Here is a 22,636-nt window from a genome sequence, read left to right as displayed (position 1 = left end):
CTCCAGATATGCTACGTCTGTACATATTGCTTTTGTTGTTCGTTTTGCAGTTATTTGCATTCATTTTTTAAGCTTCATTAGTAGTATGGTAGTATTGTCTGATTCTAAAGATACCATAACAATGATATCATACTATTTACTATTTTTTGTGACTTCTACTATTTATTTTTTGATAATTAATTTACTTCAAATCATTACTGCCAATTAGGACAACCGGTATGTACACCACTGCTTTCACCTAAAAAAATCAAGACACATTAACCTTACATAAACGGACAAGAACGTTAGCATGTACGTAACCGGTCAATAAATAGACATGTGTAATAAATGCGTCAATTTTTTCAATAGAACGAAGAAAGTAATTTGTTTATAATGCTTCAACTGTTGGAGACGATTAAATATTTTCGTCTTTGTTTTGATAAAAACCACCGGAAAAGGTATAAAAAAAGATTGAACCAGGATCATAAAAAAAATTTCACTTGCAGTAAAAAAAATGATCATGTACACGGTATTAACAAAAGATAGGTCGAGAAGTAGTTATTACTTAACATTTCAATACTTACAATTTTACACGAAAATAACGTATGTTTAACTACTAAAAAGTGTGTTTTACTAAATAATAGCGAGTTTTTATTGGCAAAGCTAATGTTAAAATAAATCGTAAGATACAACACAGCAGTGTATCTGTTGAATGGAGCATTAAACCTATCTTCAGCTGAAAGTAATAAACCAACACTCCTCAAAAGGAAGTCTTTATTGAAAACTTCTTTATTGCTACCTTTTATATTTCTATTGTTACCTGATGTTTTGTTCATGATTTATCTTACCATAATGTCGTAGTTACTCGGAATCTCTTCTCAATTGTTTTCAATTGTTCAATATGTTTTTATTTACATTCAGCTTTTCTGATAAGAATATAGTATTACGAGTGTGATCTTGGTTCAAACTTAGCTGTGTTTTTAATCCATACAAAGGCATCAAGATATGGCTATCTAAAACAATGTATACATTATAAAATAATACTTATATAATCATTGTTCTAAGGAGTTTTAAATTTGTTTAGTATTTTTTTGTAAAAAGGTATAATCTTATTCGTGTCACATCTGATTTTACTCATATTTACCTTAAAATACACATTTATTTAAGTTTGCCTACATCGCGTAAATCTAATATGATGTCTCCTAAAAAACCTATAGTTTATCGTGTCTATTTCACTTTTTCTTGTAGTGCAATTATTATCAAAAATTGAGTGTTCTTCACATGGTTATAAGTTAGAATAATCATTGAGTCATCAAATTTCATAAGATTGGTTTTAAGGGATTTTTTAAAAATTAACTATAACTATCTTAAATGATTATTGATGCAATTGTTATTCTATTTTACTCCGTAAAACCGAAGTAATGATCAATAAAGCATTATAGAATCCAACCAAAAACACCAGGTATTGATAAATAAAGTTTTACAATAACTCGACATGCTTTAAAAGTAAGTTAGTTGTTATCAAGTTTTTGGTAGAGAATATATCAATCGTCAAACATGTAATGAAAGCCTTTTTAAGCTGTTTTTTACTATTCCTTTATTAGTTGTTTTTATGACTGTGTTAAAAGATTTAATAAATATAGCCTTTACCAACATTTAGACTGTACAAAATACAGGATATAACAGTCCCTGAAAAATTTAATGTACAGTAAGTTTTAAAGTGCATTACTTTAATACTTTATTTACGACATTTTGTCTTACAAAAGAAGTAGGCGAGGATCCATTAAGATTTATACGATGGAGACGGTCCAGATTGTAGGCGGAATAATGTTTCTGCAATGAAAACATCGAACTTGTTAAAGTCTTCAGTGGGCGATGGAATAGTGGCATTGATGTTTATATTAATTCTCAGAAATCATAATTATAACGGGAGATGTTCCTCGCTGGAACAAAGTTTCACTGATGAGGAAAAAGGAATTTTACGATTTCATTATTATGATAAAACCTTTAGCCAGTTGTAGATTTATATTGCGACTATTCAATAATCATAATTTTTACCAATAATGAACATTACAATATGAGTTCAATATGAACATTACATTAATTACATACACTTTTCCAAGGAACTTAAATTGTTCATTTTCTTAAAAATGAAAAATCAATAAAATATATACATAAAATTTATTTTACATTTTCATATATGTTTAAATAAGCTTCTGATAAGGTTAAAAAGGATTATGGTTGTAGGTGAAATGTATACTATTTTTGTAGCATTTATATACCGTTTAAGTTTCAATTAGGGTTAACGGTTCTAAAAAGTGATATGTTTCCATTCTTCATATTTAACTTAGGCCACGTCAAACTCGTATAATATTAAGTCTTTAATGTTAAGCTATGTTATGTTATTATGCTTATGTTATGTTATGCTATTGCTGAAAATGTAAGATAAGATAAGATAAGACTATTATTTATTTCCAAATTTACAATTCAGAGATTACAATCGTGGCAAATGTACTAATGTACAAAGGTAAATCCCCACAAAGACTGTCCATCTGCGTGTGGGGGGAGTCTTCTTTGTCGCTCACAACTTCAAGGGCAAAAGAACACAACAAATAAATAATAAAATACAAAGAAATTACAAAAATAAACAGGTAACAATGAATGATTAGGTAATTTTTATTAATTAAAATCATAGGTTCAATGAGCAGTAAAGTTCCTTGATTTATATTAAACTTTATGTTTTGATGAATAACACCTTTTGACATCTAAAATTTATGTTAATAATCAAATTTTTATGAGTGTTAACTCTTCTTTTTGTATTTTGTAGTCTGCTTAGGCACTGTACTTAGACCTCAATTCCTAGCATGTGGTGCCCGTTCTTTATATTACTGTACTTCTTTTGGTAGTTTATCCTAATCTAAACTTTTACATTTCCGAATCAGTTTACATCCAATGCTCGTTTGTGCCGTGGCGGTTCATTTCTATTGTCATTTAATCGAATAATGAAATCTCCAGAAAGAAGAGTCCAATTAATATCCCATTCTCTATAAAATATCTTCAGTTAATAGTTGATTGATCTTCTCCTGCAAAAAATTGTAATCGAAATAAGTTAGTTCAAGAATAAAAAATCAATATTCTGTTAAGTGCGGGTATTAAGTGCGTTGTAATACATTCCTACCAAGTAAGATAATAAATTATTGTTACATGGTCTATAAGAAAAATCATACAACATACCACATGATTTAATTGGAAATGAAAAATGAGGGAATATATGATTCCCGAATCTGTTTAGTTTCATGTTTACTTCCGATAGTGATATCATTTTATTTTTATCTTTTATTAATATAGTCCTCCACTGAATTTCTAATACACACAAAACATTTAAGCTGAGTCCTTAATGCATGGCACAGTTAACTGTTAAATAGGTTTCACATGAACTTATTACATAGATTTTTTATCTAATTTATTTTGGCTAGAAAATAAACAAGATTCTGCCGTCACAGTGAGGTTTCAATGATGAGAACTTATTTACGTTAAGGTCTGATCACGGCTAAATCCACCCTAGAATAACAAGATAAGAATAGCTTCACCAATCTTGGTTTGAAAGACTAAATCAGATGTTGAATCTAGATTAGAATCACTTAGCATTTGGTGACGACGTTAGGTTAAATTTGTTGTAGGTACAATTTATTGATTTAATTAAAGGTAGGTTTTTAATCGGAATTGCATGTAAATTGTTACTTACGAATATTATTTATTTCTCCTTGACATAAAAAACCCTTAAACAAGCTAAACTATAATTCAAATATATTGGAAAGCTAAAAGATGCAAATCCAATATTAAACCCACGAACCTTCACTAGAATTACTCTCTTTTCAACTCTCTTTAATTTTTATATTAAAATAATTTTAATTAGTAAATATTATAGTTTTAATTTTACTGCGTTTTGTTCTTCTGTATGTGAAATTTTTGTGTTGCGATGAAAAGTAAGCCCAATAACTTGTACCGTAAGTGATTTTCCGGCACTTGCTCCAATTGTTTGTGAAATGTCTCACATGAATGGTTTTGGTTTACCTCGTACTTGAAATTTAGTATTCCTATTTTTGGCTTTGCCCTTCACTTGAAACTAGAGCACGCACCGATAAATGCTACTTTCAGTACTAGTAATTAATTATAGACTATAAATTGACTCTAAAGCAACGTTAACATTCATTGCTTATAGTTTTGTACATCAAATAGTACATGAAAACATTTTGTACATGAAATAGTTTGAGTGAACAAGTGAATTACACGTTTTAATATTGAACTGAATTGTACTGCTTCGTAAATTTAATTATATAATTTTTTCATAGAAGTCTAAAATTAATTAACTGCCGGCCTAATATTTGATTGTATTTAAAATCAGCACGTTTAGCATTAATTTCTTTGCTGTCGCAGACAAATTTGTTTGGATTAAAACTAATAAAAGTGTTCATCGATTGTTACAAATTTACCATGTGTTATATTCAACCACCAAACCCAATGCAATTATGTGAAATCGTTTACATATAATTAGAAAGTCTTCCATTTAGCAATATTTTTTTTATTTAATACTAGGTATATAAAAACGAAAATACTTAAAAAAAACATCGAAACGCCTAAACGTTCAAGTTTGTTTGGTTCTGTGTAATTTATTTAAGAAACATTTATTTATTTAAGAAGCAGAAAAACGAATTAATCCCTGTTGACATTGATGTTGAAAGAAATTTGTTACGTTTCAGGCAAACAATCACAGTATATTCTAAAGTATTATATCGTAAAAATTGTTTTTAAAACATTAACGAAACTATCTTCTTCCTTCAACTTGAGCTCAACTTGATTATAAATCAAGGTATGTTGGGCAAATTAAGGGGTTTCTTACAGATCCATAAAACTATTCGACAAATTGATACCTTTCTTAATGTTTTAATCTGTCTGACGTTATGTTGTATTGTTGTTTGGTAATGAAAGTTTCAGCCGGTATGCTATGCAACAGAAGGTGCTGTGTAGCTGTCACATAATTAAATTAAGATTAGGATTAACGTTGGTGTAGGCAAATTAAATGTTCAAAAGCAAGTGAGTAGTCTATAAATATATACATCAACCGAAAGCATTTTCACACAAGCAGAACGGGAAGTAAATATATCTCTCTTATTCTTTTCCTATCCTCCCTCGCAGCATGACAATGATTGCTCGAACTTTTCTGTAATCTCAGCACTCCATTTGTCATTCGAAATATTATTTTTATAAGATGGCATTGTTGTTGTTAATACATCTGTTTTCCTGTATATTTTGTTATAGTATGAGTATTTTACAATCATTTTTCGTTCTCATGAAATGTTATTAAAATTTTTATATAGATACCTCTTTTGCTTCTTGTAATACGAATACTTATTTGTTAAAACAGCTTAGCTATGTCAAATACACAATTTAAAAACTATATGTTTTTTATATAGAACTTGTAATTTATTGTTGTTTTATCAAAATACATTATTGTTAGTGTTTCTTGTTTAAGCAAGGTAATGCTCTCAAGATGATAATCACCTCCAGTTTTCCCATGAAGGTTAATTGCCATAATCATAATCAGCCGCGTAATTGAAAGTGGTGAAGAGCATTAACCCCCCTCTCAAGACTCTTACACCAGCGCATGTTTACACTCAACAGTACTCTCTTCGATATTGAATTAATTGGAGATATAAAGTATGAAATAGGCCTAATATGCAATATTGAGTATGAAATATATGAATTAAATGGAAATAGTAGTATGTTTACACTCTGACATTGACTGCACATACTTATTCAATAAAATATTTGGATATACACACGAATTACGAGTTTGAGTATAATCTGCACGCAGGTATTAAATATATTCAATAAAAGTATCTCTGAACAGTGAAGAGTATTTGTTCTATAGGTAGAAACAGTCATCTATGTATATGGCCGTTTCACTACAACAGTACTTGTTTTTACAGAACAGTTTTACAGTACTTGTTTATAAGTTTACATGTAAGTTTTTTTACCGCCTAGCTTTAAATCATACACGCTATTAAATAATTGTAGTCTAAGTATTTCATTCAAAACTTTATACTATTACTTTACTAATAATTTGATTTTCACAGAAATTCTAAAAGCAACTGTCAATGCTTATGTAGAAGCTATTTAAGCATATTCTCGGTTTAGTAAGCCTAAACAATCAATTTTTTTACGATTTTTTATCTGTTTTATGAATAAAAATTGAAATTTCTTAGAGAATTTGGTGGTCTTTGCAATTATTTGTCGTCATAGGCCTTGGGTCTTTGTGTAGAAGCAAAGGGTAAGCCGGTGAAGTAACTTCCAGAGGGAAATTACTGATCCTGAAATTTAGTGGTGGACACGAACGCTGACTTAGATTCATACTGTATGCTAACAACTGAGCCACCGACTCGCCGAAATATGTAAACGGTGTATTGTCGTGGTTATGGGAATACATATACAGGGTGTATACAAACTTCTGGGAGGATTTTGTAGTTTCTCCCTTAGGTCAACACAATAAAAAACATCGTATAAACATTGGTCTAAAATGCTTAGTTTACTGATTGTTTGTATGTTTGTGAGTTTTTAAATTATGATAACAAGTATTTAAGATATTAAAGAAAGAACTTTTTGTCTAATCCTTTGTACAACGATTATTCCTAATTTTCACTAATTTTGTGCTAAGTTTGAAGTCAACCAATTTAGGTGTTTAAAGGTAAAAACTTTAAATCAACTTTTCCTCCTCAACGACTTAGGCATAGCTTTGAGTAAACAGTATAAATGTTGAATAGACTCCGATTCCCTGAATTATTCTTTACCAGAAGGGAAAAAGCTTTCCGTCAGGGAAAATTAAATGCTTTTTCAAAATTGTATGATTTTCTCCATACGATCATCTCACTTTCACAACTAAGATTGCCAAAGAGGTGTTAATATTTGAATAAATCGACTGCACTTTTCGAAAATTCCATTCCCCACATTTAAAATGTATTAAGTATAGAGTCATCTGGCAACCCGAGAAACAGAGTGTGGGCGTATGTTTACTATGGCACCGCTCCAGAAGTTTTATTGACGTGGCACTATTGCCAATGTTACTATAATGGGTCATTCATAAAACTGACGACAACTTTTACAACAAAATCTGACTCCTACTTAATAATGCCTGAAAGTTTCATTACAATCTGTCGAGCGGTTTTGGAGTCCATAAAGGACAAACATACAAATATACAAACATACAAATATACAAATATACAAATATACAAACATACATTGGATTTTATATATATAGATGTGTACTCCCTCCAGCAATAAAGTTAGGTATGACTATACGACTCTCTGTCACTGTAAAATCAGTATTCCCTGGGTATCATTGTTAGGCATAAAAGTTGCCAGGGCTGTAGATTCCACTTGTATGATCTTTTGGTTTTGGTGCATGAGCTATTGTAACTCGAAGTGAGTTAATATTTTGTTTGGGCTATCAAAATTGCACTTAAACACCAGTACTTCTTAACTTACTTATTAATCACAATTCCGTATCGAGGTAAGTTTTCTACCCGTCAATTTTCATAAATAAATTTAGAATTAGCAACAAATCCTACCATAATAGGCAAATTATTCTTATGTTAAAATAATTTTGTGACAGTTTACTAAACTGTTAGACATGTCAAAATTGACTTGCGATATAAGAGAACAAAAATGTCTATACTCAACGATGTGAACTTTACTTGTAAGATTCTGGAATTTTTGTGACAGGGGGTTTTTTACAAGTAGCCTAGAATAAATTCCAAATTAATTTCACGTCAAACATATTTCAGTTTAACATGTAAAAAGGCGCCACTTGAGAATCAAATCAATCTCCGAAGTTTATCCATAAAGCTGTAAATCACCTGATTTATTTCTCACCCTCTACAGGCTGATCTCAACAACGGCATTTCACTCAAACATTCTTTGATAAATCATATCGTTCCGTTTGTTTTCTATATCTCTTTTTAATATTATTTTTACGCAACGTGTAATAATTTATATAATAGATATGACGAATTAAAAATAACCCAATAAACAATAATATGAAAATAATTGGACTGTTTTATAGAAACTCGATTTATTTTGCTTACTTTTTGGAGCGACCGTGAATATTATTTAATTTACTTGTAATATATGTTTCGTAGATTTTTCTCCTTAAATTATACGAAAAAATTCACATTGAGGGATAGTATGGATCGTGTTAATCCGTAAACAGTACCTTATACAGTATCCGTACAGATGTATATTTGTAAATTTTCTCATAAGTTTCCATAGAAATGAAACTCTGGATTTTACAAAAACTCACTTGCGATCTAATAAGTGACTTGGTAAAAGTAAAAATGAATGATTTTCTTTTTAAAGTCATCTGATTTCATACAACTGGGTTCTCCGCCTTAAACTAAACTCTAAAAGAACCCTAACCTTTTTGAACTTGGTACCGTTTGATAGGTAGTTAAAAATGCTAAATAAAATCGTTTGTGGCACTTTTTCATAAAACCAGTCATTTTCGAGTAATTTGAGTTTAACATTTTTAAATGGCCGCCATTTTGAAATTTTAAAATGAGTCGAGATGAACTTTTTTTTGACACGGGTTTCGTCTACATTGACATACATACAAAATTTCATAAAGATCGGTTGAAAATATTAAAAGGGGAAACTGTTTCTGTAAAAAATACAAAATGGCGGATATCTGGTTAACGAAGCGATTTTGGAAAAAATGTTATTCTTGATTTTCTCTTTATTTTGACCCAAGGAATCACTAGGTAAAATATGTCCCCACCTTTTTTGAACACCCTGTATAGATGTGTTTGATATGCAAGGTAATCGAAAATTTACGTTTTATTATGGAACGCGAATTTGTAAGAAGTAACAGTTTTGTATCCTAAACGATATTTTAAACGATTAAGTTTTATGAATGAGTGGAGTGACGATGGCCGTAGAACTTCAATGACTGCTGGACCACTGCCACAGTAAACCAACACCTACGCCGCTGTATCAATTTGAAGGAACAATAAAACGTGACCTGTGTTATGCTCAACGGTAATGAGTTCACAAGATTTAGCTACAATTATGGATAACAAAATATAAAATTTAGCATTTAATTTAATGCTGTAAACATTTTTCAAGACTTTATCCCTGATTTTAAATAGATTTGTATAGAAATAGTGTTAACACGGACATTTTTTCCATTGTTTATTCAACCAAATTTGTTTTTTTTATATTGTTGTGCCGTGCGAAAAGATTCCTTATCATTTTCTCAGTGTATTAATTAGTAGATTAATTCAGATTATTGTAGATTAATGCAATGTTGATTACCTATTTTAAGGTTTCATCACATAAACTCTTATGAATGATTTTATCAAAGGGGCCTTCTGAAGAAACTAATTTGCCTGCACTGAAATTCTTATTTCTAATACAAAATTTTTAATAAAATACCACTAAGAAATGTTTAATACAAGATACGTTTTGAGCTTTAGGATGGTATGTTCTACATGAAGTTTATGTTACGCAACGTTATCATGTCATCAGGCAACTTATAGTTCAATCCCAGAGTCCGGACATGCAAACCCTGTGTAGCACACCCTCAATCAATATATAAATAATTTTAGTTATTGAATTTTCGCCCAGCAATAGTATGGGATTCCAAAAACTTTGTATTGTTTAATAATATTATTTGTTTTTTATTTCAAATAACACTTTAATGTATTTCGGTTCAAAACAATCTTAGATCTTTCGATAAAAATTCTCTTTGAACATCATAAAAAAAGAAAGAGTTAGGTATTATTGAAAGAAAAAAACTATTACAGATTGAATTTATTTTAAATTAATAACCGATTGCATCCAAAGTTACGTAATTATTTGATCTCCCAAATAAACTATTGCCAACAACAAGCTGGCTATTGCATTCTTTCCTAAAACCATGGTAACATAAATTACTAAATAAAAATTTTTCGTATCACATTCGATTTCGTGCTTCAAAATTAATAGGTAATGGAAGAAATGGGTTCGAGTCAAGTGAAAAGCAATTCCAAATCCAGTTTGATAGAGATGGTTTGTAATGCTGTCGTGAACCTAAACGAAACAAATGGCTCTACTCCAAAGCAAATAATGGGCTACATAGAGAGTAACTCACCGGACCCACACCCAACCAAGGCTCAAGTAAGAGCTGCACTCATGTTTGCACTGAGAAATGACCAGCTCGTCCGAACAGAATTGGGAAGGTACAAGATAGGAGAAAATGAAGAAGACAAGTGTAGAAGAAAATGTACTCGAATGTGGACTCCAAAAAAGTTGAGCAAGAAAAGAACAAGAAGATCAAAAAGTAGATCAAGCTTGTGTAAACCAAGGAAGTCCCGTATCCATAGGAGTAGAAGCAGCAGATGTAGTAGGCCCAGACGTGTTAGAAAGATGAGCAGAAAAAACAGAAGATGTGGAAAAAGCAGACGGCATAGACGTTCCAGGAGTGGGAAAAGAATAAGCAGACGAATGAGGAGATTCGGCGGGAGGAGCAAACGAAGGCATAGTAGAAGGAGAAGAAGTGCGAAAAGAAGTTGCAGAAAGTCTAGCCAAAGAAGTCAGAGGCGACACCGAAGAAGGGTGAAACGCTGCAGTACTTGCACAAAAATGTGGACGCCAAAGATGATGAGTAAGCCTAAGAGACGAGGTGGAAAAAGAGGGAAGAAATATGAGGAGCAGGGGCAGCCTCAACCAAATGAGGATACAAACACCACTGCCACCAGTTAGATCCATGTAAAATACTAATTTATTTTTGTTTTGTTTTGATGTAAAGAAAATATAACATGGTGTTTGAGTATGTAAAAAGATGGTTTATTAAACTAATATTAAGTTTTGCTTAGGCGTATAGGTAAAACAAATAAATGTTTGCAAAAAGTTATATATTTTTAATGAGCCAAATGACCAATGAAAGGACTGCATTTAATATAACTCGTAATGCTAAACCCGTGCTTCAAAACGGAAATAGGACGAAAGATACGTATGAAATAGTTACGCATCCATAAAGTTGATCATTAAAAAAATACATTTTACTACTTTGCTTTAAAGATAATATAATTTGTTTTCTTTAATAAGGTAAGGAATTACAATTTCCTAGGAGACCGAGGGGTAGTATTCCCTGCTTGCTTAAAAATTCGATTTAATTTCAAAAGATCAACTTATCTAAAAGTGTAAACCTAGGTAAGTTTTTACTTATATTTAAGGTCAATATCCAATTGAATAAAACAAGATACCGTATTGTGGCAATACAACCAAAACCCAACACACAACGCACAACGCGTGGTTTGTGTTTATTAATAAGGCCTTCTTGATATTGATGTTCTTCATCTAACTTAACATGCCCTTCTTACGTAATAACATTGACATAGTCAATGGTAATAACTCGCAAAATCCCCCAAGCAGCAGCAAAAACATCATCCTACATCTCGGTTACTAATACATCGATCAGCTGTTCTCATCTATATACAGTTAATACGCCAACACGAAATTTGTCCTTTGAACTCCTCCGCTTTTTCTTAACTGATGTTGACCATCCACGTCTCATTGGAAAGAGCGTGTCGCGTAGACTTGCAAACTGTCCGTATATGTTTGAAAAAGTTCATCGGGCTCTGCCCCAGTGACTTTTAAGGTTCCCATATTATCCTTATGAAGAACATTATTTGTTTACATTATGATCAGCTGGATAACTTAATTGATGTTAATATTTATTTTTTGAAATTTAAGGAAAAGCATGTATAAACACTGAATTGGTTGAAATTGAATACAGTATTTACTATTTGAATTTGGGCTTGCGTTCATATTATAATTTAAAAAATCCAAAATCTTGGCCAGTTGGATATGTTTTACCAAATAAAAAAATTAATTGACACAGTACTGTATTTCTTCAGCAATCATGAATGAACCGATTTGCAAACTATTGAAACATATCAAAGTCATTTAGAACGCCACAAAGTAGAAGAAATTGGGATAATTTTTTTAATGAATTCAGTATCGTTCTTAGCCTAATATAATGAAAACGCCTACAAGATGAAGATTCCTATAAACGATTAACGAGGATGTTAGCCGAAGTGTTACCAATTTTAGTAGGAAACATGGATAAACTTTGGGATATATTGCAGAGGAAACCCCTAAGGCTAAATAAAACTGGCACGGCAAGGACGTTAAATATATTTTTTCTAAAAAGTCAAGTGATTTTAGAAGAATATGACTACTTCCATGGAATATTTACTAAAACGTTCATTAAGAATTCAATTACTATTTAGTTTAAGGGAAAAAACATCTGGACCACATCAGGCCTTTTAACTCGCATTTTCTCAGGTAAATATAATTGACGTTATTACAGTAACTAACCAAGAGAATGTCTATTGAAGCAAATAAAATTGTGACAGAGAGGTTATGCTGGAAATCAGGTAGTTCTTTAGTTATGTGAACAATTTTATCGCTATTTTTTATTACTGAAATTTGTTTGGCGACAAGGGTGGTACCACGCAGGCTACATTATCAATGACGAATATAATCATGGACAACCTCATTAGGCTATGAGTAGAAAACACTATAAACAAGATCGGAATTGAAAAAATTATAAAATATCTACAACATATGTTGATTTAATTGAGCTGGTATTGACATCGTTAGTTTTTTCATTAGTTAAATCATCTTTTAGTTCACTCTTTTAAACTTATCGGAAATTTTGAGCGTTATTCATTTTCATATAACTCATGTAATATTTTGCAATTGCTCGAATTCAAGCAACATGTACACTACCCAAATTAATTAAATCATGTAAACTTTGTAAGTATGTAAGGCAGAGACCATAGGATATTAACCTGTGGGGCAGATTCATAATGGAATTCCTTTATATCGATACCTTTCGGCAAATCTACACAATTTAACCTTCAGTTTAGTGTGTCATATGCCTATATGTGTGTGATTGTTATTTGCTTAGTTACCTTAAACGATAAAAATTAATTTTACTGTATCACTTTAATAATATAATAGATAACAGATTATGTTGTTCCATTAGATAAATTTGTAATAAATTACAGCAACTGGTAACATAACATTTGTAAATGAAATGTAGCTGTTCTCATTACAGGGAACAGTGGTAGATTTTTTAAATCGGTATTTCGTCCAAGATTACAATAGGGGTGTATTATATTTATCATTTGTGAAGCCTGCAGTATTAAATTTAATTCAGTTTAAGGTCAGCTATAAGCTATAATTATTTTTATATAGTAGGCCTAAATAATTTAAAATTGACCAAGAAACAACCGCGTGTGAGTTGAAATGGTGACGGCATTTATTTTAGTATTCACCAGAGCTCCACGCGTCAAATAATTCCTGTCAAGTCTCTAGAAAGTGAACAAATTCTACATCATTATGTCTGTTTCCTTCCAAATAAGTGTGTTTACAAATAATTTAAATAGTTTCGGATAGTTATTGATTAAGCCCCCGATATATATGCACTTAAAAGGTAATAGCAATTGTAAGAAATCATGGATTAAAAACAAAATACCCCCGCCGCAGTAATCCTGCAGTCTAAGCGAATTTTAACTTGTATTAAAATTAGGATGGTTAAATACTTCTTATACTTTTGGAATAAACGTTTTTGAAATGCAACTTCAGTAGTCAATTTTTTTAGTTATAAAACAACTTCTACAACAGTTTTAACTACTGAAACCCCCACTTACTGTTTGTACATCATTGAAGTAATTGTATCGTAAAGTTATTTTTTACAAACGTGGGTGTAGGATTGCGTAATGATAAAAGTATTACATCAAAACAAGCTTAGGTTAGACGAGGCAGCTTACGGACGTTTAATCTAAGGTGTTTGTTGTTTGTTGTGTAGAGTCAAGGAGACTTCACTGGTGCTTACACATCTCCAAACAATGTTGCATCATGTAGGGTCGATCCCACCCCTGCTAGGTAAAAACACATGCGTTTAGCATGTTTACTTTGAACTTTAAATTAATCTTAGGGTAGTATATTGAATTGTATTATATACTACTTGCTCTACTCATGCTTGTATCTGGGTGCTAAGTAATCCAGGGCTATAACCTTGATTGTCGTTGTTAAGAAAGCTAATTATTTGTTTCAAGTAAGGTTAAGCTGCCCAAACCCCTCCATATTTTGTTAATACGTCGGGAATTGAATTCACTCCCTTTGCACCGAAGTACGAGAGGCTAAATAACTAGATTAGCCCATGGTTTGTTAAAAGCCTCTGATGGCTAGTAGCACCTTTGATATGAGTCCTTAACGTTTTATCTATATATTATGTAATTCCTACATACACTGCTGCAAACCTGCAGACTATGTGAATTTTCATTTGCCTGATTGGATTTTCATTAAAATATCTCCTTAAAATTGTTATATTTATTCCTTATTTAAATAACAATAGGTTTAACGAGTACTTAGGTTTGCTGCCTAAAGGAGTGTAATAAAGTGTGTGTTTTTTTTAGTAAAATGGTAATGGCTTAGTAAATTTAAATTTGCCAAGTATGATAGGGATTCGTTCTGGACATTAGAATTCTGGAAACATAGACTACATTTGTGCAAAGCTTTAACGGGCCTAAACGTGACGGGAAGACCAATATGATTCAAACTCATCATTGTTAGCCTTTAATGGTAAATAAATTACAATTTATATTACCTTATATTTACTGTCAAATAAATGTCAAATGTTTGTGTGTTTTCATTATTAGGCTGGGTAAAACAAAATAGAATATAGTTTTGTAGTTTCAGGGAAAATAATGTTGCATAAAATCTAAAATGAATGAACTTTCACTTTAATAAAGAAGTATTCATAAAGTAGACAAAATAGATAAAATTAGTTTTTGTGATCGAATGAAAATATGTGTTTTATTGCCATTGCAGTAGATACAACTCTAGACCGAGTGTGAACATCCATATTGCATGAACGGCTTAGCGTGCTCTTGTGTGGGATTAGGTCGCATTCATTACTATAAACATCCAATACAAATCCTTCATTTAGATAAACAGTATCATGTGTTTAAATCAATCCACAGCAAATAAAGTGCATTAACAATAAATAAATTTATATTGGTGAATATGATATTTAAGTATTTTTCGCGTTTAGTTGTTACAAACATCCATCCATCCATCCATTCATCCATCCATCCAAACATCCAAACATCCAAACTTTCTCACTTATAATATTAGTAGGATAAGATAAAAATATTAAAATTTTCATAACAGATGTTTGATGGAAATTATCAGCTTTTTACTGTATACGTTTACATGCATTTTTTCTTTGAATGATTCAAGCTATTTTAGGTATCATATAATGTAAACATAGATAAAACAAAGTACTTTAAATTAAACATTCAAAGCTATGTTATACAGTTACAGTGAGCTATAGTATTTATTAACTTTCAAAAACTCTATTTTCTGCGAATTTGTTTTTAATTTTGTCAATTTTCCACTATTGTATTAACAGACTTTTAGTAACCCCGAAATACATGATAAACTGGAGAAATTTATACAATCTAAAGCTTTCCAACTGGGACTCGTTATTTACAAATTTATTCAATCAAAAACGTATTCCGTAAGAAAACCCAACCATAATCGTTGGTTGTTTTTATGATGGTGCCTAGTTTTCACTTCCTTATTATTTATAAAACTGATAAATCACCAATGCCAAGAAAGTTTTTAGTAGTCGGCTCTCAAACTGTAGTTATAATCATTACGAATTATGAGGTCCTTTCATAAACATCAAGCTTAAAATGCCTTTATTACTATTTTGTAAGGGTATATTTATGTCCATTATGGTATACTGTGTAATCTTAATAACCAAAGACATAATCACGTTCGTTGATATACATGTTATAATCCAACCTTGACTTGCTCCCACGTACCTGAGCTTAACAGGGACTCTGCTTCTAATTTATGGTTGAAATCAATTTAACAATATGCTTATTACATAAGGTTAGTAAAAATAAACTATCTTCAATTTTTGTGTTTTTAAATCTGAAAAATTCAAATGTGTTTTCAACTGTAATTACTTGGCACTTTAAAAAATATTTGATAATTTAATAGAAAATGAATCATTCAGTAGTTATTGGTTATACTTAAGTTAAGCCATTTTAACACACTGGGTGGAGAGGCGGCGGAAAAAAGGATGTTTGTTATTTCAATCCGCAGTGTACAGATAGTTACATCCGCCATTGGTTTAGGAAACAATCCTTGTGTCAGTGATAACACAGATAAATCACACTCCCTCAGGCGGTGGAACATCTTGTTTACGAATTGTTGAAGACTTGAAGTTATAGTCAACCACCGTTGATCTCACACTTACATGTTGTTCAAGGCTAGGAATAAACGTCATCATTCAGCAATGATAATAGCATGCACGTTACACCAACAGAAATCTGACATCAAAAATCTTATCTGAAATCTAAGTAAGAGAATTACGTAAGCATTCGAAATAAAGACATTAATTATACTTCCTAAAGGAAATGTGGTGGTTTTAGTTACATTATTTAAACTTTAACATTTGGATAACAAGTCAAAATAACGCGTTACAGTACAAGCAATCACTTTACAAAATAAGGTATTTTAATGCGAATGACGCATTATTTCAAGTTATCAAATTTATTTATAAGAAAAAGAAGTATCTTAAAATAAAGCTTTAGACATAAAGTGTGCATTTTTAAATGTGTTTGTTGTATTTTGCTCCATGACACAACAAAATAACTCGAGTTCGCTGCTTCTCTATTCTATAGAAAGGTGTTGATAAATAACATAAAATAACTAGTAAAGATGTAACAATCCATATTCCTACAGTAAGTATAAACACTGAGCGCCATTCATGTTGTCAGGTGTGAACAGCAATATTACATGGAGGGCTTAGCGCGCCCTTGTGTGGGATTAGGACGCGTTCATTACTATAAACATCCAATACAAATCCCCTGCTGAGTTAAACAATGGCTTGAAATATTCATGGAAAAAGAATTAAAGCTTTCTAAATACTTGAGGTAAATTTTAGTAGCAGTAAAACAACTAGTTTTGTTATCAGCTGCTGAATTGTTTTTCTCAGTAGTAGTAAAGATTTTACTTTTTATCATCACCGATTCCAAATTACCATAATTACTAGTAATACTGTTTTAGAAAGCAAGTGGAGTAAATTTTCACAATAACAGGAGATAATATGCAATCATTATAGTAAATATCACACTCCTTTATTATAGTGTATGTTTAGTTTAGTGCGGAAAATATTATATTACTGTCATGCTACCATGAAACAGCATATTATTTGTCCATAACAAAAATAGCACACCGTTAATACGACATCCCAGTAATTCTATGTAGTAGTTATAAAACAAAAAAATTATTAATGAATAAAGAATAATTAATTAATTTGTACAACATATAAAAATGGAAAATTATAGTCATTTTTAAATAGTGTTTAATCACTAAAAATGTTCTATCGTGGATAGTTAATTAACTCATTATATACAATAATGCCGATGGTATGTTTTTTTATGTTCATAAAACAAAACTAAAACTAAATAAAACTGTTACTGGTCCATAACATTTTTAAAGCATGCACAAACGTAACAATAAATCCATAATTGCAAATGTTAATTACCATGGAGTAAACTATACTTTACTTATTAAACCTACGAAAACCTTTATACTAATGACAACCTATTGAATATCTCGACCTCTTAGTTGAGATCAAAGTAAAACTTTGAATTACATTAAATTATTGATATGAATGCGATTCAATAGTATATTGAGTTGAAAGTTTGTCAAACATGTTAGAAATAGAAGGTGTAACATCAGTTCCATCGTTTATGTGAACATCAGTTTTACATATGACGTCACATCATACCATTACTCAGCCCTGACGTCATAAAACGGCTGTTGCTTCCTTCAATGTCTGACGCTGACTTTCGGATAGAAAACTGTGAAAAATGATAGTTCAAAGCTTGCATTAGGATATTTTATCTCAGCAACGCATTTCAGTTATATTAATATAGGCAGTTAAAAATATTATCGTGTAGATGTTATTTCTTGTAGTTAAATGGAGACTATTTTCGTAATTTACAGTTAGTGATGAGTGATAAGTTTTACTTTAAAAACGCTTAAAATGGCTTTAATCCTACCGTTGCATTGGTCCCACATGCGCAGGGAAACAGCATTAGCTGAAAGTTTATGACCTGTAGTAATTTACGGTGTATAACAATACTGACGATGATTATTGTTAAGAAAAACATGTGATGACACCTAGTGCAATATCACTTGTAAATTAATATTTATGTTACAACCTAAATAGGTTATATTTAAAAGCTGAATCTCAACAAAATATCGTTTCAAACAATGGTCGTTTACAAATGTATATTTGGCTTAAACATGACCGCTGGGCAGCCTGCGAAATCGGACGATATTTTTTTAAATCTCAAAATATTTTTCAGCATACGTTTTGTAGCCTTTCCTGGAGATTCTTAAAAGTATTTTTATCAAAACTTATCGAAAGGAGATTATTTAGTTTATTTTTAACTTTCTTCAAAAGATGTATTAGTTGTATTCATTTAACGTGTTTGTTTAGTCTTTTGTTTATGAACTGCATTATCCTCAATGAATGGTAATATTTGGAAATTGAGAGTTGTAAATAATTTCTTTTATTTGAAAGAATATACAGCCATAGATAAAACATAGTTCCAAGGGACTATACAGCCAACCTGTCACTAAACGGTAACTGTGGTTTATAGTTTATACCATTTTAAGTTGTTTCTCTTCGCATTGTATGTAAACCCAAGGGATTATATTAACACATAATTAATTTCATGTCTCAGTTCAAAGAAACAGTTACAATATTCTTCTTAATATTCTCAAAACAACTACGTTTTTAAGAGTAGACCTAGAACATATTTCGATCATACTTAACCATTCCATGTTAAATAAAAATAGCAATGTTTTCATTGACAATCCCGATTAAAATATTTATTTCCTCCAGGTTTCTAGATTATAGTCGTTCACAATGATACATTATGGTGTGCCCTACAAAATTAATTTATTAATCCACACAAACTCTGAGAATATGAAACGCCGATGAGTCATGACAGAACCAGATCGAAGTTTGGTCACTCAGCTTACAACCTGCATTCCATCATACCGCATTACAAAGATGACTCACGGGTTTCTAGGGTAGCCTGCCACGTCATGGGACAAACAATCATAAAACATCACATGGAATCGTAAGAATTTGATATACTACGCTGTTTCCTATTACAGCTTTAATTTTTGTCTTGCATTTTATTCAATTAACTTACATTAATTCAAAATATTTGTTCTACATTCGCTCACTGCACATCTTACCTCACCTCGTCTCCTCCCCTTCATCTAAGAGAGGTTTTCCCAGGGGTTGCCACACGTGATCCTTATTTAAAAACGTCATTTCAAAACATCTCAAACTTTTCATAACCTTTTTACTTGAAGTTATGTTATTACTTTCCATTTGTTTTTTTCTTCTTTAGATTCACTAAGCTAACTACAAGCATGACCACAATTATTAGACACAAGGTATAATCAGGACTTGGCTATGCCTAAACCTACCTCAACAAATGTATACTTGTAATTAGAAACTGAATCACTTCCTTTGTCTGATTGCAGCTGAAATATTCACAACGACGAACGCCTCAGACAAAGAACTGCAAATAGGCTCAACCTGAGATATTCACTTTATAACTAAACCTAAAATTTTGTCCAAAAGTAATAATTTGTTAATTAAAAGCTTGCTTTGTAAATTGAATTATGAATTTTAAGTAATAGGAAAATCATTCCATACATGTTCTTATAGCAAACTATCATCTTAAATTCCACCAATCGATAAGGTACATGAAGTAACCTTATGGAGGTTTTAAGCCTGACCACTACTTTATATATTATAGGTATATGCTAACTACATAACAAATCTATTTGGTTACTTTAAAGCCAACTTATATCGTACCGGTACGTTCACTGTTTTTAGGTGAAGGGAAATTAGGAGGATTATATGATCAAGACACTTTTAGATGCACATAATCTCCTGGGAGCGAATGTTAAAGATTAGGCATCTGGTCCAGAGTTGCGTTGTGATAGATTTGCTTCCTACAACACACTCAAATCTGCCTTTATTTCAGAAACGCTAAAGTATGGTAATCTTAGAGCTTTAATAAATATGACGGTCTAACATGTGATACGTGAGCCTCACTTAAACCACCTACTCTTCAAGTGAGAGTCCCCACCAACACTGGAATGAGTTCTTTGTAAATCGACACTCTTCGGTTACTCAAGGTCACACTTTCATGACCACAACCATAACAAAGGATTCAGCTTTGGGGATCAGCAAGTACCTCAAACATTGAAATTATTCAACGTTACCAATCTAAAGTATTACGTAAAATTGTCAACGCACCTTGGTTTGTTTTACCATTTTTTTTACCATCCGGTGTCTTCTCCACAATCCAGGGATCGGGGAATCGTCAAACTTCTTCCTGATCAAACTTCAGGGAAATGATGGGTTTGTAGGCCTATTCACGTCTCAGGTGTTGTAAAGTGTGCCCCACAATAAATTCGAAGACTGCGTAGTATGGCCTATCTGTTAAGTATTGTTTTAGTTTACTATTGAAGGTGACAGGTTTTTTGATGGTTTTGAGTTGTGGTGGTAATAAATTGAAGAAGTAAGAGCCAGAGTAGTGAGGACTATTGTTAAATTTCTGCAATCGATGTTGTGGCAGGTCTATGTTATGTGTGTTGTGGAGGTTGTATGAATGTTGTTCTGATCTCAGGGTATTGTTTTGCAAGTGTGATGGATTCCAACAGGTACAGGGATATAACTGTAAGGATTTTGTGTTCTCTGAAAAATGTTACCAACAGAACACTTCATAACGATCCTAAAATTCGAACAGTCAAAGAAGAAATTACAAAATCTAGTGAAAAATACATTGTAAAATTGGAAAATCCTTCAAATCATCTTGCACTTAATTTATTAATGGCCAATCACGATACCATTTACAGACTGAGGCAACGATATTGGACCACCCATTCAGATTTGGCTAAGTGTTATCAAAATTATCTTTGTTAGCTAGTGTTGACAGTGTTCAATCACTAGCTCATGTTCTTCAAGTTAATGTTGTATTATCATTTATATTAGGCTACTAGTGGCTTGTAGGGGCAATAGCCCCTATATTATGGTAATTATTTTGTACAAATTATTAGTCTCATGGATTACCCTACCTTGAATTATCATTTAACATTTTTGTAAATTATGATATGTATAATAGTTATTACATACCTGCATAATGCATTTTGATGTCTGCTCTATTTAAAATAAAAATTCCAAAGGACATGCTGTGTGTTTATAATATAATCATAATTTACAACTATGGAACATTTTCTAATAAACAATCTTTAAGACTATTAATTAAATCTATATAGATTTCTTTAAATATAGACAAATTATCTTAGAAAAACACATAGAGATATTGTCATCATCAAAATTGTAAACTGCTAATTCTACGACAAAATCTCTCTGAAACAATTTGTTTTTTGTAGTATCCATTTCGGTCGATTACTTGGTCTTTATATGGTTCTAGTACTATTTCAACATAATCTGGCCTCTTTACTTTTCTAAAAGCAACATATAGTTGACCATGGGTAAACACTGGGGTTTTTTTTTAATAAATGCCCACTTTTGTGAAGGTTCGTCCTTGCGCCAAAACTTTACCAAATCAAATCGTTCTTTGGTCCTACCCTGTGTAATGCAATCTCATTTAAAAGTGGTAATCTATACACAGGAATAAATTCATGTTCATCCGATGCTCATTTATTCTTCCATTAATATTGTGCCAAATCTGGTGCCTGTTGTTTTCATTTCGAGGAACAATAACTCTGCGTGGTAGTCTTTCGACATTATACATTACTGTGCAAAAAAACAATCCATTGTAAAGTATTAAGCTTAAAAGTATTAAATTGTTTACAGTTCAAAAGATTTGATCTAATTTTAACTTTGTGTTGTTTACTGCTTCACAAACAATTTTACAATAACAAAATAATAACATATGCACATTCAGGTGTAGTTATAACTTTTTTCAATTTATATAATCACAGCTGTGTTTACACTAAATAAAAATACATAAAATTAGATTCCCATGCTATTTAAATGTAAATTATTTTATTCTGTTACACCCTTTTGGCGCATAATTAAGAAAAATGAATAGATAACGACAGAAATGCATACCTGTATGTTTTATATCCACTCTTTTGTAAAATTGAGGTAGCTCTACATATTTTTGTCAAAAACTCTGTAACAAGATGGCTCAAGATTTACTCGAAGTTAATGCGACTACTCTGGAGTTTTAAGCTGGTTAGTATACCCTGCAACCTGTATCGAGTAGAGGACCCTTGTTTAGTATAAGCTACCTAAATAGTAATCGAGTTTTTATTCGAGTATAAGAAGTATATTTACTGACTATAAGCAAAACTTAAATTGTTTGATATAATTCATAATACATTCATAATACATACATACATTCATAATACATTCCTGATTAACTCACGGTGATAAGTAGGTGGGGCATCGACTAAAAAG

The 22,636-nt window shown here is 31.4% G+C and overlaps 1 protein-coding gene across 1 annotated transcript; it reads left to right on the top strand.

The window, feature by feature from the left end:
- The first annotated feature begins 10,020 nt into the window (after positions 1-10,020).
- LOC128992904 (luc7-like protein 3) lies at positions 10,021-10,773 on the top strand. The gene has a single exon (XM_054416648.1). The coding sequence runs from the start codon at positions 10,021-10,023 to the stop codon at positions 10,771-10,773; it is 753 nt and encodes a 250-aa protein (XP_054272623.1).
- Positions 10,774-22,636: the final 11,863 nt, after the last annotated feature.

The sequence above is a fragment of the Macrosteles quadrilineatus genome, unplaced genomic scaffold (assembly GCF_028750875.1).
Source record: "Macrosteles quadrilineatus isolate MER2022 unplaced genomic scaffold, UCM_ALF_1.0 Scaffold_4__1_contigs__length_99947679, whole genome shotgun sequence".
Lineage (NCBI taxonomy): Eukaryota > Metazoa > Arthropoda > Insecta > Hemiptera > Cicadellidae > Macrosteles > Macrosteles quadrilineatus.
Note: the sequence above shows the minus strand (reverse complement) of the source record. Positions and strands in the feature narration are given on the sequence as shown.